At 36.4% G+C, this 13,250-nt stretch overlaps 1 protein-coding gene across 1 annotated transcript; it reads right to left on the bottom strand.

The window, feature by feature from the left end:
• Positions 1 to 6,628: 6,628 nt before the first annotated feature.
• Positions 6,629 to 7,171, bottom strand: LOC145685192 (uncharacterized). Its single transcript, XM_081757547.1, has one exon. The coding sequence runs from the start codon at positions 7,169 to 7,171 to the stop codon at positions 6,629 to 6,631; it is 543 nt and encodes a 180-aa protein (XP_081613673.1).
• Positions 7,172 to 13,250: the final 6,079 nt, after the last annotated feature.

The raw sequence follows: 13,250 nt of genomic DNA, 5'->3' as shown, positions 1-13,250 counted from the left end.
CCACTACGTAATGTGTCCACGTGACTACTTGTTTCATATAGATGCACACCAGTAAAATATATTATAATAATTTATTTCAGTTATACAATTTTTATTTGATCGTTACGTTGGTTCGATTGCAAGCTGAAATTGTTTTTTTCATTTTGTAAATTTTATAAACCTTCTGTATTTGGGGCTGAGGTGCTTACGCCAACAATCTATATTATAACCGCGCAAACAATATTTCTCTACTCCTTTTAAAGTTTAGTAATTGTTGTCGGCACAAAAGCAAATATTTCTTTCTAAATAGAAAATGCGGCGCCCTGTTGTGTTTCGAAAGTAATAAGTAAGTTTACCTATGTGCACGCTTTATCATATGTCGAGTTTGTTATCAGAATGGAAGCAAAACGCTTATCGAGTGAGGAAATTAGCTCTTTGCTTGATCAAGTTGATCATTTTTGGTAAGGATGTTGGTACATCAGATGAAGATCCAGATTATTCTCCACACCTCGACAAGTCAAGTAGATCTGGAAATGAATCAGAATTGGATCGTGAAGAACGTGTATCAGATTTCAGTTTTTCTGTGTCCGTTGTACAGCAAGCAACGGTCAATACAGTCTCAAAATGGATTGAGCCTGTAGGTAACTTACCTGTTGTTCTAGCGTTTACTTGCTCCACTGCTGTGAACCCCAACGTCGCTGAAATGCTAGCAGCTGGTAAACCAGAAGAGATTTATGTATTGCTAGTCTCAGATGAATTTTTGATGAAATTGCGAATCAAACGAACCTCTATGCAAAGCAAATTCTTACATTAGAGAACACACACATACTTCCTGGCTCCCGGTTGCATGAGTGGGTTCCCACGTCACGTTCTGAAATCAAGAAATTTCTTTGGTTTGATCGTCTACACGGGACTAGTAAAAATGACACAGTTTGCCGACTACTGAAATAGGAATATTCTCAATAAGAACTCTTTCGTACCATCTGTCATGAGTCGTAATCGCTATGAGATTCTACTACGAATGTTACACTTTGCTAATAACGACGATTGCTTGTCAGGTGATAGATTGCATAAAATTCAAAGCTTGGTTGATATGCTGAATTTAAAGTTCCAAGAATACTACGAACCGGAAGGAGTTGTGTGTGTTGATGAATCACTTGTTCCTTTTCGAGGCAGAGTCATTATACATCAGTATATGAAACGAAAGGGACATAAATATGAACTTAAACTCTTTAAAATTTGCTCTGGTGTAGGATATACATATAACGTCATGATCTATTGTGGAAAGAAGCTTGATGGAGGCAAGATAGTTCCTGCTGATGTTGTGTTGAAATTGCGTGATAAACGTTTGGGAAGAGGCCGTACGATCATTACAGGTAACTGGTACACAAGCCTTGATCTGGCTAATAAATTACTTGACAAAGACACGCATCTGTTAGGAACCATCCGTTCAAACCGAAAGGAAGTGACACAAAAGGAACTGAATAAGAACGAAGTAGTGGCAAGGGAAAACGAGCGTGGAATAACTGTTCTGAATTGCAAGGATCAAAGGAATTTTCTTGTTCTGTCTATAAAACATACTGAAAACATGGCTACTATCCGGAAACGAGGAGCACCATAAAAAAAAAGCCGCAAGTGGTACTTTACTACAACAAAGGAAAATCATCTGTTGACTTGTCGGATCAAATGACAGCCTATTCTTCGCCGCTTCGTAAAAGTCTCAAGTGGCTCTTCCTAAAGTCTTGTACAGAAAAATAGTAGTTGAGCTTCTTCAGAATACTAGTGTTGTGAATGCATACCTTATGTATCGATCTGTGACAAATGATCCAATTAGTATTGTGCATGTCAGAGAGAGAGTGGTTCATTGGCTGTGTACATCCGAAGGCGAAGAAGAAAGATGTTCTCCTTCTCAGAGGAAAGGAGCAAACCGTCGCTCATCTCTCCAGCTCCTAACAATAAATAGTTCTGCCCATATGTGGAAGAACTGCTACAAGGAAATCTCTACGAAAAAGGAAGAAAAACCGCGATGAACACAGTGAAGATAATAGTTACCTACTGTCAAAATTGTGAAGGGCAACCACTTTGGGTCTGCCCTGCTTCAGCAAACTGCACAGCGCACAATAGGAAGTGCTGGGAGCACACTACTTTACGAACATGCATAAAAGTTTTAGTTTAATGTGATACGTTTATTTATAATGTTCTTATATGAAGAAAGAAGTAAATAGAAAGTGATGTTCGAAGTTACTTCTTTTAAGATTTGGAATATTCATGTACGTTTCCGTAGTAATAATTTACTTAGGGACATTTGACAAGATCAAACTTTAGATAAAACTGACCACCAATTTTACTATCAAACTAAAGATTTTCCATGTAAGACGCACTGTAAAATATATTCTAAGGGGCATCAAACAGCAAATGTCTGACGTCACTTAAAGTTGTACGTCACAATGCATCTTGCATGATCAAAATTCAATTTGATAAAAATACTCCTTAACTCGGTCTAAAGTTTTATCGTGTCAAGCAGTGGCAGATCTAGTTTGGGGATGGGGGACAAGCCCCCACCCCCCAATTTTGGAACGTCAAAAATAATTGAAGCTATTATTTATATGTACGTTTCAAATTAAAATGGTTTGCGAAAACTCATGATACACCTATCATAGTTTGGTATCTGGCTGCCCCCAAAACTTTTACAATCTAGATTTGCCACTCCTGTCAAGGGCACGCTATCTTAATTTTAAATGTATATCATGTACTTTGTTTTCTAAATTCATGTTTTATAGTAAAATTATGCAAACATCTTTACCCAAATGTATAAAACTTCATTAAAATGATTAAGAAAGAAACTAATTGGAATTACCGAAAAAAAAGTATAACAGATTTCCTCTTCCTCCCATAAAATTAGTAAGCAAAAACGTTTTTCACAGCCCATTAGTTCCGGTATACTTTCGTGCGCGGTGTTGGTCCGACAGCACGAATAAGTAGGTTTAGTTGTGAGCCAACGGATGGGAATAGAGTCATAAACTGAATGTTACAATGTTGGTCCCATCGGCCCAACGCGGCAGCCAACGTGTTAACATTCATTGTATTAATTGATATGGTTTTGGTCTGTTAATGTAGATCCTAAATCTCCATTATCCTGATAGTGTTATTTGATGTTTAACGCATTCCGAATTTTCATCATTTCTTCCACCGCGATTTTGTTTTTCTGCATTCATTTCTAAATCTATATAAAAGTAAGCCTATAATAAAACCTCTCCATTTCTTTCTAATGTTCTTACATATTTTTTTTTCAAATTGGCATCAAAACATTTACATCAGTAACCTAAGCCATAATCTGGTGAATACCATCTAGGTTCTAGTTGTTATATTTAATTTTCCTTATATGCAAGAACTAAATTGGCTTATAACTGCAACAAAATATCTTCGTATTTAAGATTATTATCAACTTGAAAGCTTGACAGACATTTGTCTACTAATACTTGACTTATTTCTCATTTAAACTCAGCTTTACGAAATCAAATTAGTTTTGCCGTTTCATGCATGAATTTTGAAAATAAATTTACACTGTTTCCCTTTGCGCCGAATATTATTCACTTTTGAAATCAATAAATAATTGATGTATATGAATGCATTTTCATTTATTATCCAGGATTTGGCGAAATATAAATATCTGGTTGACACTTGAGATATTTCGCCTAAAACTACTGTTGGTAAACTTCAATATATGTAAGAGGTTCAATTTTGCAAACACAATGATTGAGAAGATTTTGTAAGATGTTGACAAAGAGACAAAGAGACGTGTTACTAATTTTTACAGTCAATTCTGTCACCTTTCTTGTGAGTTAGAAATTGATTCATTTCTTACACTTCTGTTGCAATTTCTCTTTGTTCTAGACGATGAGAAAAGGTTTGTATTATACTTTCGTCTATGTAAATTAAATTTAACGGACATTTATGCACAACAGTAGATTTACATTTATTTAATTTCTGTAGAGAAGTTTATATTATATTATACTGTACACGTCCTGGATATTTAGGTAAATTTCTATAACTTAAGATTTTGAAAACTTACGCCCCTCTGCGAAATAAATGAAGGTTTCTTTTCTGATGAAAATGTCAGTACGTGGAGCGTCATCGCATAGATCAGTTTTGTTGTTTTGCATTCAAGTCAGTTTCTTGCATTCCTGGTTTCTTATTTTGTGTTTCTGTGTGCTCTAGTTTTTCGCTTGCTAGAGTTTTAATACTATCCCTGATTCAAATTCAAGTATCTTCAACACTAGTGCATTCAAAACATATTAAAAGTAATAATCTACTAGACAATTTAATCTGTTCTTTCCTTCTCTCTTGACTCCACTTTAATTTATATAAACTAAATCTATTCGTTTTAAGTTAACGATTATTTCCTTTTCTTATGATAAACATTCTTTTATAATCGCTGCGATCAGGTTGTAGCCAGTATCCCAGCCAGCTCCTTTGAACGATCGAATACCATTCAAGATAGTCTACCTTCATTTGCCTAACAAAACTGAAACTTATCAATTCTATTTTGTACGCTACATTTTTTTTAATTTTTTGCAGTTGGCAAGGTTCAAGCATATTTCTACGTAGATGTTAAGATGTAGGAATTGTGTACTCTGTACTATAAAGCCTTTGAATATTGCGAAGTTCACCAATCTAACATCATTCTCATTACTTCCCTTATGTAGACTCTTGTTCCTATAATTGGTTCTATAGCATCTTCACATCCTTTCCTTGCATTTGAAATCCCCTAACATTATTTTATATGGTATTTTGGAAGTTAATCAAATATATGTTACTATGTCATAAAAAACTGTCTTTTTTATCTTCTGTTGGGACAACATATTGAAAACAATAATGTTGCCTACAGAACCTTAACAGCACTCTTCGGAGTAAGAAAGTATTTCAATAACAAATTTAAAGCGTTTAAATTCATCATTTCTTTGTTAATGACAAACTGTACACTTGTTTTTTTAAGTATTACAAAAATTAAATAACTGGCAATTGGAATCGGAAACATCATTTTGATTTACCTGCCATGCTCTAAATTTACATTATATAGATAAAGATTAAACTTATTATATTATCTTGAAATCTAAACAATATAAAATTTACTCTATACCAGTGTAACTGTTGTCCAGGTTGTCTTATAATATTAGCATAAGCCTGTAAGCAAGATATACTATCAACATACTTACATCATTAATTTTTATAAAGAAAATGGTCACGTATGTACAGATTAGAATTCCCTGAATTGAAAACTATCCAAATGCGTAAATTCTTTTTACTATTTACTGCACTTTGACATCTCAAACCGTTCCGGAGATATGGTAAACATTGCCGAAGTTTGCAACACTTCTTAAACTATGTAGTTGCGAGAACTTGTAATTACAGCTAATAAAATGTACTGCTCTAATGACATAAAACAGAATAAAGACAAATATAATTTTAAATATTTTCAACAAAAACGCCATTTTCTGTAGTGTTGCCAACTTTACTATTGCTTATTATATCTCCGGAACGGTTTGAGATATAGAAGTTCTGTAAACCGCTACATTACAAAGCATACAAGGAATTAGATGCGATACTTGTCTAAGGATATTTTCGCAATAAAGTCATTCAAAAAATAAAATTTTCAAGCTCTTGTAACTCTCTTCCTATTCATTCGAATTAAGTTATACCATGACCATGATAGCCAAAACTAAGGTACTTTAAATGTGCATTATCCTCCTCATCTCTGTTGCGCTGCATGTGCGTTAGAAGCTTCTAAACTTTAAATTTTGTAGTACTAATACTGTGGTACTAATTTTGTGGTATATATATATATATATATATATATATATATATATATATATATAGGGTGTCTCAAAAGTCCCTCATCAAACCTATTAAAAATCAAATGGATGTACTTTAAGCGAATTTGATGTGGTAGGCGAATTTGAGGGACGAGAGGACACTTTCTCCCGTAGTATACGCGGACGGCCGCCATGTTGAATTAAATTTTTTTATTACAAACGCTACGTGGGTCATGTGATACATGACCATAGGCTAGAATTGCACCAGAAAACCGAATTTGAAGTGAAAAATGCATTTATCTTTATGTGGTTTACAGTTATCCACAATTGCAGGTGTGACTTTCGTATTACATAATGTGCTCAACATGTTGCCCGTGCTGGGCAATGCACGTGTTCAGACGCTTCTCTCAATTACTATGGACACGTATTAAGGTTTTTGGGGATATTTGTTCACAGGCAGCCATGATACGTTGTTCCAGATGGAGAAAATCACGAATTTTCACAGTATACACCATAGCCCCACAGGTAGAAGTCAAGGGGGTTAAGTCTGGTGATCGGGCAGGCCATTCCACTGGTCCACATCGACCAATCCACGTCCAAGGAAATTGTTCATCCAGGAACTGACGCAACTGGATACCATAATGGTGAGGTGCACCATCTTGTTGGAAGAACATCAGGAAGATACCATCCTCGGACATCAGAGCCGGCATTATGTTTTCCTGCAACAACGTGAGGTTATCGGTCTGCATTTAACGTTCCTGGAATGAAAAACGGACCGACGATCTTTGTTCCCCATATGCCTGTCCATACCATAGTTTTCCCTGCACCGGTCATTTTCAAGGGATCTGTTCAAGCGGGTTTTCATGGGACCAATAGCGCATGTTTTGCCTATTGACCTCACCATTTCCATAGAAATGGGTTTCATCCGAAAAAAGTGTGTGCATAGCGAACTGCAGATTTACCCTCAATTGCTCAATAGCCCACTCGCAAAACTGGACGCGACGATCGTGATCGTCCTCCGACAAATGTTGCTGTAATTGCATCTTATATGGATACCACTTATACCTTTGGAGCACCCTTTGCACTGAACTGTGACTCACGGCACACTGCATTGCTAAACGACGTGTGCTTCGCTGCGGTGACTTCGAGAAGGAGGCATTAGCTGTTTCTTGGTCGGTAGCTGTCCTTGGCCGTCCACCACGGAGTCTATCAACAACTGTTCCCGTTTCCTCGAATTTGGTCAATAACCGTGAAACTGCAACATGCGATACAGGTGATCGTTGTGGATGACGCGCATTGAAATCGGCAGCCAATGAGCGGGCACTCCTTTCGCCCCATATTTTGATGATCTGGATGCGTTTGTCCCTTGTTAACGGCATGATTCACAACCTGCAACACAAATGAAACGCAATCAAATTCACAATTTCAATTGTGGATAACTGTTTACCACATAAAAATAAATGCATTTTGACTTCAGATTCGGTTTTCTGGCGAAAGTCTTGCCTATGGTCATGTATCACATGACATGACCCACGTAGCGTTTGTAATAAAAAAAAGTTGCCAGCACCAGGATGGCCGCAGTCCGCGTACCCTACGCCAGAAAGTGTCCCTCTAACCTTCAAGTTCACCTACAACATCAAATTCGCTGAATGTACTTCAATTTGGATTTTAATAGGGGTGGTAAGGGACTTTTGAGACACCCTGTGTATATATATATATATATATATATATATATATATATATATATATATATATATAGAGAGAGAGAGAGAGAGAGAGAGAGAGAGGGTGTCCGAGGATGATGGGACAATACTTCGGAACATGGTAGTATGGGTGATTCTAAGCAAAAAAGTTTATATGAACATGGTTCCTAATCTCCATGCTTTGAGAGCTACAGGTTGTGAACCATCTTTGACTATATTGCATATTGTTCACCTTGTACTTATTATACATAGTTACAACACATAGCAAATTTGAAAGTTGATGATATGGCCTTTTCAATGGTATGCAATATGTAGCAGTGGTGTCTTTGGAAGAAATGTTATTGAGCAATATTTGCCAATCAATGTTGCCATCCAGTTTCTTTAAGTAACCTTAATTTTCCCAAATTTATCTCAATAGCTTCCGTTCTAGACATACCACGGGCAAATGTTGCATACCGTTCGCAAGCCATTCCATCTTCTTTAAAATCCCTATGTCTCACCCCTGTAGAGTATATAATGCTTGAACACTACGCAACATAAAGTAAAAATGGTTCACAACCAGTAGCTCTCAAACCATTCATACTAGGACCTATGTTCAGACGAACTCTTTTGCTTAGCATCACCAATACAACAATTTCCCAACATATTACCCTTCCTCCTAGGAAACCTTATATATATATATATAACATCCTCTAAAAAGGATGGAGAGCGAAACCACATTTCTCAGGAAGACACAGTCAATTAATTCGTGCATATTTACTTCATCGAACAAGTAACATCCATAAATACATGTTTGGCACATAATTCCAAAAATTATGATCTCCAGTTTATACTGAAATAGTTGATAGAAGATCACTAATTGAAACCGACTACACATTAATACATCCGGCTTTTTGTTTTGCATGATGATATCTGGAAAGATCATAAGAGGCTCCTAGATCCCGGAAAAATCCTGATTTCCACTAGTTGTGATTTTCTTTTCCGGAATTAGCAATAATAATAATAATAATAATAATAATAATAATAATAATAATAATAATAATAATAATAATAATAATAATAATAATAATAATAATACAAAAAAGGATATATAAAATTGCTGTCCACACTAACCCCGAACCGACAGCAGTATACTGTCCCAAGAATGCTCCACTTTGGACATCCAAAGAAACAATGACAGCAATGATAATTCATTTAATACTATCATATTTCCGCCATTGGTGATCCAAGATATGCATTCGTAATCTAATTTTCTTCTCGCTTCAGTTCTGAAATCATTTGGCAGATGTTTCGAAATCATTTTCCCAATTCGGATATTGAGGTAATGCATCTTAAGCCTAACTACTATTATTAATATAATTGTAGATGCTTGATGAGTTATTCAGTCAGGTGTTCCGACTACATTTAATAGTCTTTATGATAGTCCGCTTCAATGCTCGGCGATTCATGATATGAAAATGTATATTCCGTAGACCGCTACTGCTCCTGGATGACAACATTTACTTACGTCATCCTCTCTAGAACGTTATTGGTCTCGACACACATAACACACTGACAGCCTTAGATATAATTGCTCGAAATAAATGTGTACTCACTATTTGATATTTTGAATATCTTGTGTAGTTTCATTCATATTTCTCCAGCAAGGTCTAACACAAAATATTTCTCACTACTTAGTGTGTACTGCTTCATAATTAACTACTGCGACACATAATGTGAACGGAATAAAGTTAAAGTAAATAATTGTTTCCATTATTTTCATACAAATTCTTTCAAATTGATCTAATTTGAGTTCCCGGGTGAACTCAAGGCAACACGAATACATACAATATATACAGAAATAATATACCAACTATATGCAGGTAGCTATCAATAATTTAACAGTACAAAAACTAAAGTGTATTTTAACTTTTACTTTATTATAATTACTATAAATATAAATATAAAATAAATCGCTTGCCTTCAATCCATTCGGAGGGAAACCAAGAAAATATGAAAACCTCGTATCATGTATTCCGTATGTCTCCAGATCATTCTTCATGTCATTACCCACTGAATCTCTGTAAAATATTCTCTTTAAAACATGTGTATGCAGCGTTGACAATTTATCTTCATACACACACATCTCTCTTAAAGTAACAAATATGTATTGTCCGTTCACTCAAGGATGGAAAATTGTTTACAAACAACAATTGTAGTGCGAGCGTCAACACCTTGCTTTTCACCCCTACATGGTTAATTCATGGTTGCCAGGCACATGAATCGCCGAACCGAATGTAGGCCTACCTACTTCTGCACAGTCATAGAACAATTATTATTACTACATAAATTGCTGCTTTGGGGATGACTGAGATATTAACGTTATGACAATTCGAGTTAGTTATTATGTAATACAATCTTACATATAATGCACACTCAATTTTGTACAAGTGTTCTTATTCGAAAGTGTGCGAAAACCTTGTACGCCTGGCAATATTGGAAGCATGCAGTTTGTACAGAGACAGCGAAGACTGTTAGGTTCGCTGGACAGCGTTGTTTTCATGATAAGGCGACAGAAACCTCTTGTACTGATTGTAAACTGAGGCTGAGAATTTCGATGCGAGTATAGGTGGAAATTTTCTCGCCACATTATTGCCTGTGCTGAAGGTTTGCAATGTTGCAAATTGCCAAGTCTAGAATTTCATACTAATGGAATGAGCTTTGAGAAGGATTAGTATAATGCAATAATTATAGATACTAACAACCATAGACTTAAAGTATTAGGAAATGAAGCATGCTGCTGCAAGAAGAATATAATACACATTGAATTACGTGTTCAAAGTACAGTATAAAGCGAATTTAACATTTAAACATTTTAAAGCAGTACGCATTTACCCTGTTTGGATGCCTTAGCAGACACTGTCCAACACAAAGACGGCATTAAAATAGGTAGATCGAGGGTGAGCATGAACCTAGCTCTGGCTGGAATTGCTTATTAAGGTTTTCCTCAGTCCCACGAGGTGAATGCCTAGACGATAGCTTCTGCAAGGCAGGGGTGGATAGAGGACGGACTTCTGGGGGACGGTGAGTTTTAGTACTGCTACTTAGAGTTACTTTTAAGAGCTTCAAACTCTGGCATGTGTTTTATTTAAATATATAAGAAAGGAAAGTTTTCTCTCCGGGGGGCCCTGACCGTCACCTGGATACGCCACTGCTGTAAGACCAGAATTAGGCCAAACATCAAGGCCCCAGAATTGGCGGGAAATATATTACGCCAGAATGTTGCCAAAACTTCCAGAAATATTATTGTGGTGGGTTCCGATAGCCCTTTTTCGTTTACATGTGCTTACATTCATTATGAAGTAAATGTAGAAGTGTTTCTTTTATTCTCTTTATTTCTTTCTTCTCATCTTTCTCATCCTCGCTCTCTTTTCCCCACCTTCTTAAAATCTGAATACTATCCTCCTCTAAGATTGTTTCTCTCCACGATCCAAGGTTTAAAGAGACCAACCTGATATAGTTAACTATTAGCAGAACTGTACCAATAAATTCACATTAGAGACTTAGAGGTTTTCTGGAGGGAAGCATTAATACGTGTATTTGGGCCTCCTAGAAAAAGTTTTTTCTCATTCTAGGGCCCTCCTCTTTCTATCTTTCGCTTACTATTTATGTCCCCTCCCCCCGAAACTGTGGCGCTCCCTCACGGCAAGGTCTGCGGGGCCGTTACCTACGCCCCTGGGCCCCTTCCATACATGAGAAATTAATTCAGGGGACAACATTGACAAATCTCAAAATCATACGAAAACATGTTATTTCTAGGGCCCCTAATAGTACACGTTTTCACTGAAGTGGGCGCACCACTCACTTTTGTTTTATTTACCTTTTCCGCGCTGGTTTATGTAATGTAGTGAAACTGTTTGATGCTTCATTTATAATTTCATGTTCGTATCGTATATGGATTAATAAAATTTGGCCTCAAAATGGGCTCCTTCGACCGGCGGGGAACCTTCCTGGGGGGTAGTTACCACTCCCCTGTACCACACAAGTTACGGGCCCTGATTAGAGAAGAAGTAAACTGTTTCCAAATGTATGCAACTTGGAAATATCAAACCGTACTAGTGCTTAAGATGATGAGTTAGTGCCACTGTTACCACTGCGATAAGGGGAAAGAAATGGAAGGACTGCTAAGATTCGCTAGCCAGGTTTTGTGTCAAACCAAGCGCCAAGCTACCGTAAACGGAACACTATTTGAACACATTCTTCAATCATATCATGTGAAGAGGATGATGGTGATCAAGATCCTGATTTCTGTATTTGCAGTGAGAATGATACTGATAGATACGCGCAATCCAATGGGGAAGACTCTGTCAGTGATGAAACTAACTATAGTCAATATTGTGTGGATAAAGATAATGAAACATAATGGAGAAAAGAAGTGCGAAATGAAAAAGTCCGTACCCGCGCTAGTAATATTGTGACTCTTCATATACCTGTAATGTTTTTATCACATCTTAAATGTTACAGCCATGTATGGTAATGTTATACATTGAGTGAAGACAGAGAATAAGTTGAAACGGAAACAATATCTAAAGCAACTGACAAAAAATATTGGATAGAGGATGAATTGATACAGAGAGCACTGAATAAACTGAATCCTATAGACCTTCGAAAATCAGCGGCAATGTTGTCTGGGTTGACTGTAGATGCTCAGCAATAAAATAACTGTCACAAAAGAGCAATATATGTACCTCCTCAAGTAGGGAAACGAGGAAGATGTTACATGTGCAAAACATTAAGAGCAGATACTTTTGCAAAAAGTGCAGTAAGATGATTTGCCTATGTCACGCAATAGTGATGAGTGAAGACTGCTCCAGAATTGACACGTGCTTTTCCTATATGTAATATACCGCTATTAGGAGAAATACTCCTTTACTTCTTTCTAGTTAATATGTATTTTATTTCGGGTACCCGTATTTAATGAGTTAAATAATCACATAGGTATGAAAATTAATGCAAAACAAAACATATTGCTTTAATAATTTTTTTTTTCCGTTTCGAATGATCTGTAATAAACTAACATATATACAGGGTGTTTCAAAACCACACTGAAAACTTTTGGGAGGTGATTCCTAACACCCAGAAAGGACAAAAAGTATACACCATCCTGGATGAACATTGCTTCCTTTCGGAGTTATAGGCTGCATAAAACATGAAAAAATGAACTTTAAGCATAAATAGATTACGAAACGTTGTGATTTATCTTACAGGTAATAATGTGTGCGCACCCATTATAAATAAAGGTCATCACCTATGTTGACATTATAAACAAACTTGCAGAAAGGTAACTATATATATTTAAAAACGTACATTGTATTTTCGTTGCTATTGGTGCATTGTAAAATTTATTTTCCCTTATACCCAGAGTACAATTTACCTACGAAAAGCATAAGATTTCTTAAAAGCAAGACTTGCAAAACTCTTGCAAGCAAGACCAAGACCAGGGGTCCACTGCAAGACCAAGACCAAGACTAGATGTGCAAGATCAAGACCACGCTAAAATTTATTATCCCTTATACCCAGAGTGAAATTTACCTACGAAATGCATAAGATTTCTTAAAAGCAAGACTTGCAAAACTCTTGCAAGCAAGACCAAGACCAAGACTAGATGCGCAAGATCAAGACCACCCGGTTCTTGGTCTTCGTCTTGCATTTGCGCATCAGTAATTTGAAGTACTCTCCAACAACCTCCATAAAAATTGTTGCTGAATTACCCCAT

This window comes from Thermobia domestica, chromosome 5 (assembly GCF_964235325.1).
Source record: "Thermobia domestica chromosome 5, izTheDome1.hap1.1, whole genome shotgun sequence".
NCBI classification, from domain to species: domain Eukaryota; kingdom Metazoa; phylum Arthropoda; class Insecta; order Zygentoma; family Lepismatidae; genus Thermobia; species Thermobia domestica.
The sequence above is the reverse complement of the archived record's forward strand: the minus strand, read 5'-3'. Positions and strand labels throughout refer to the sequence as shown.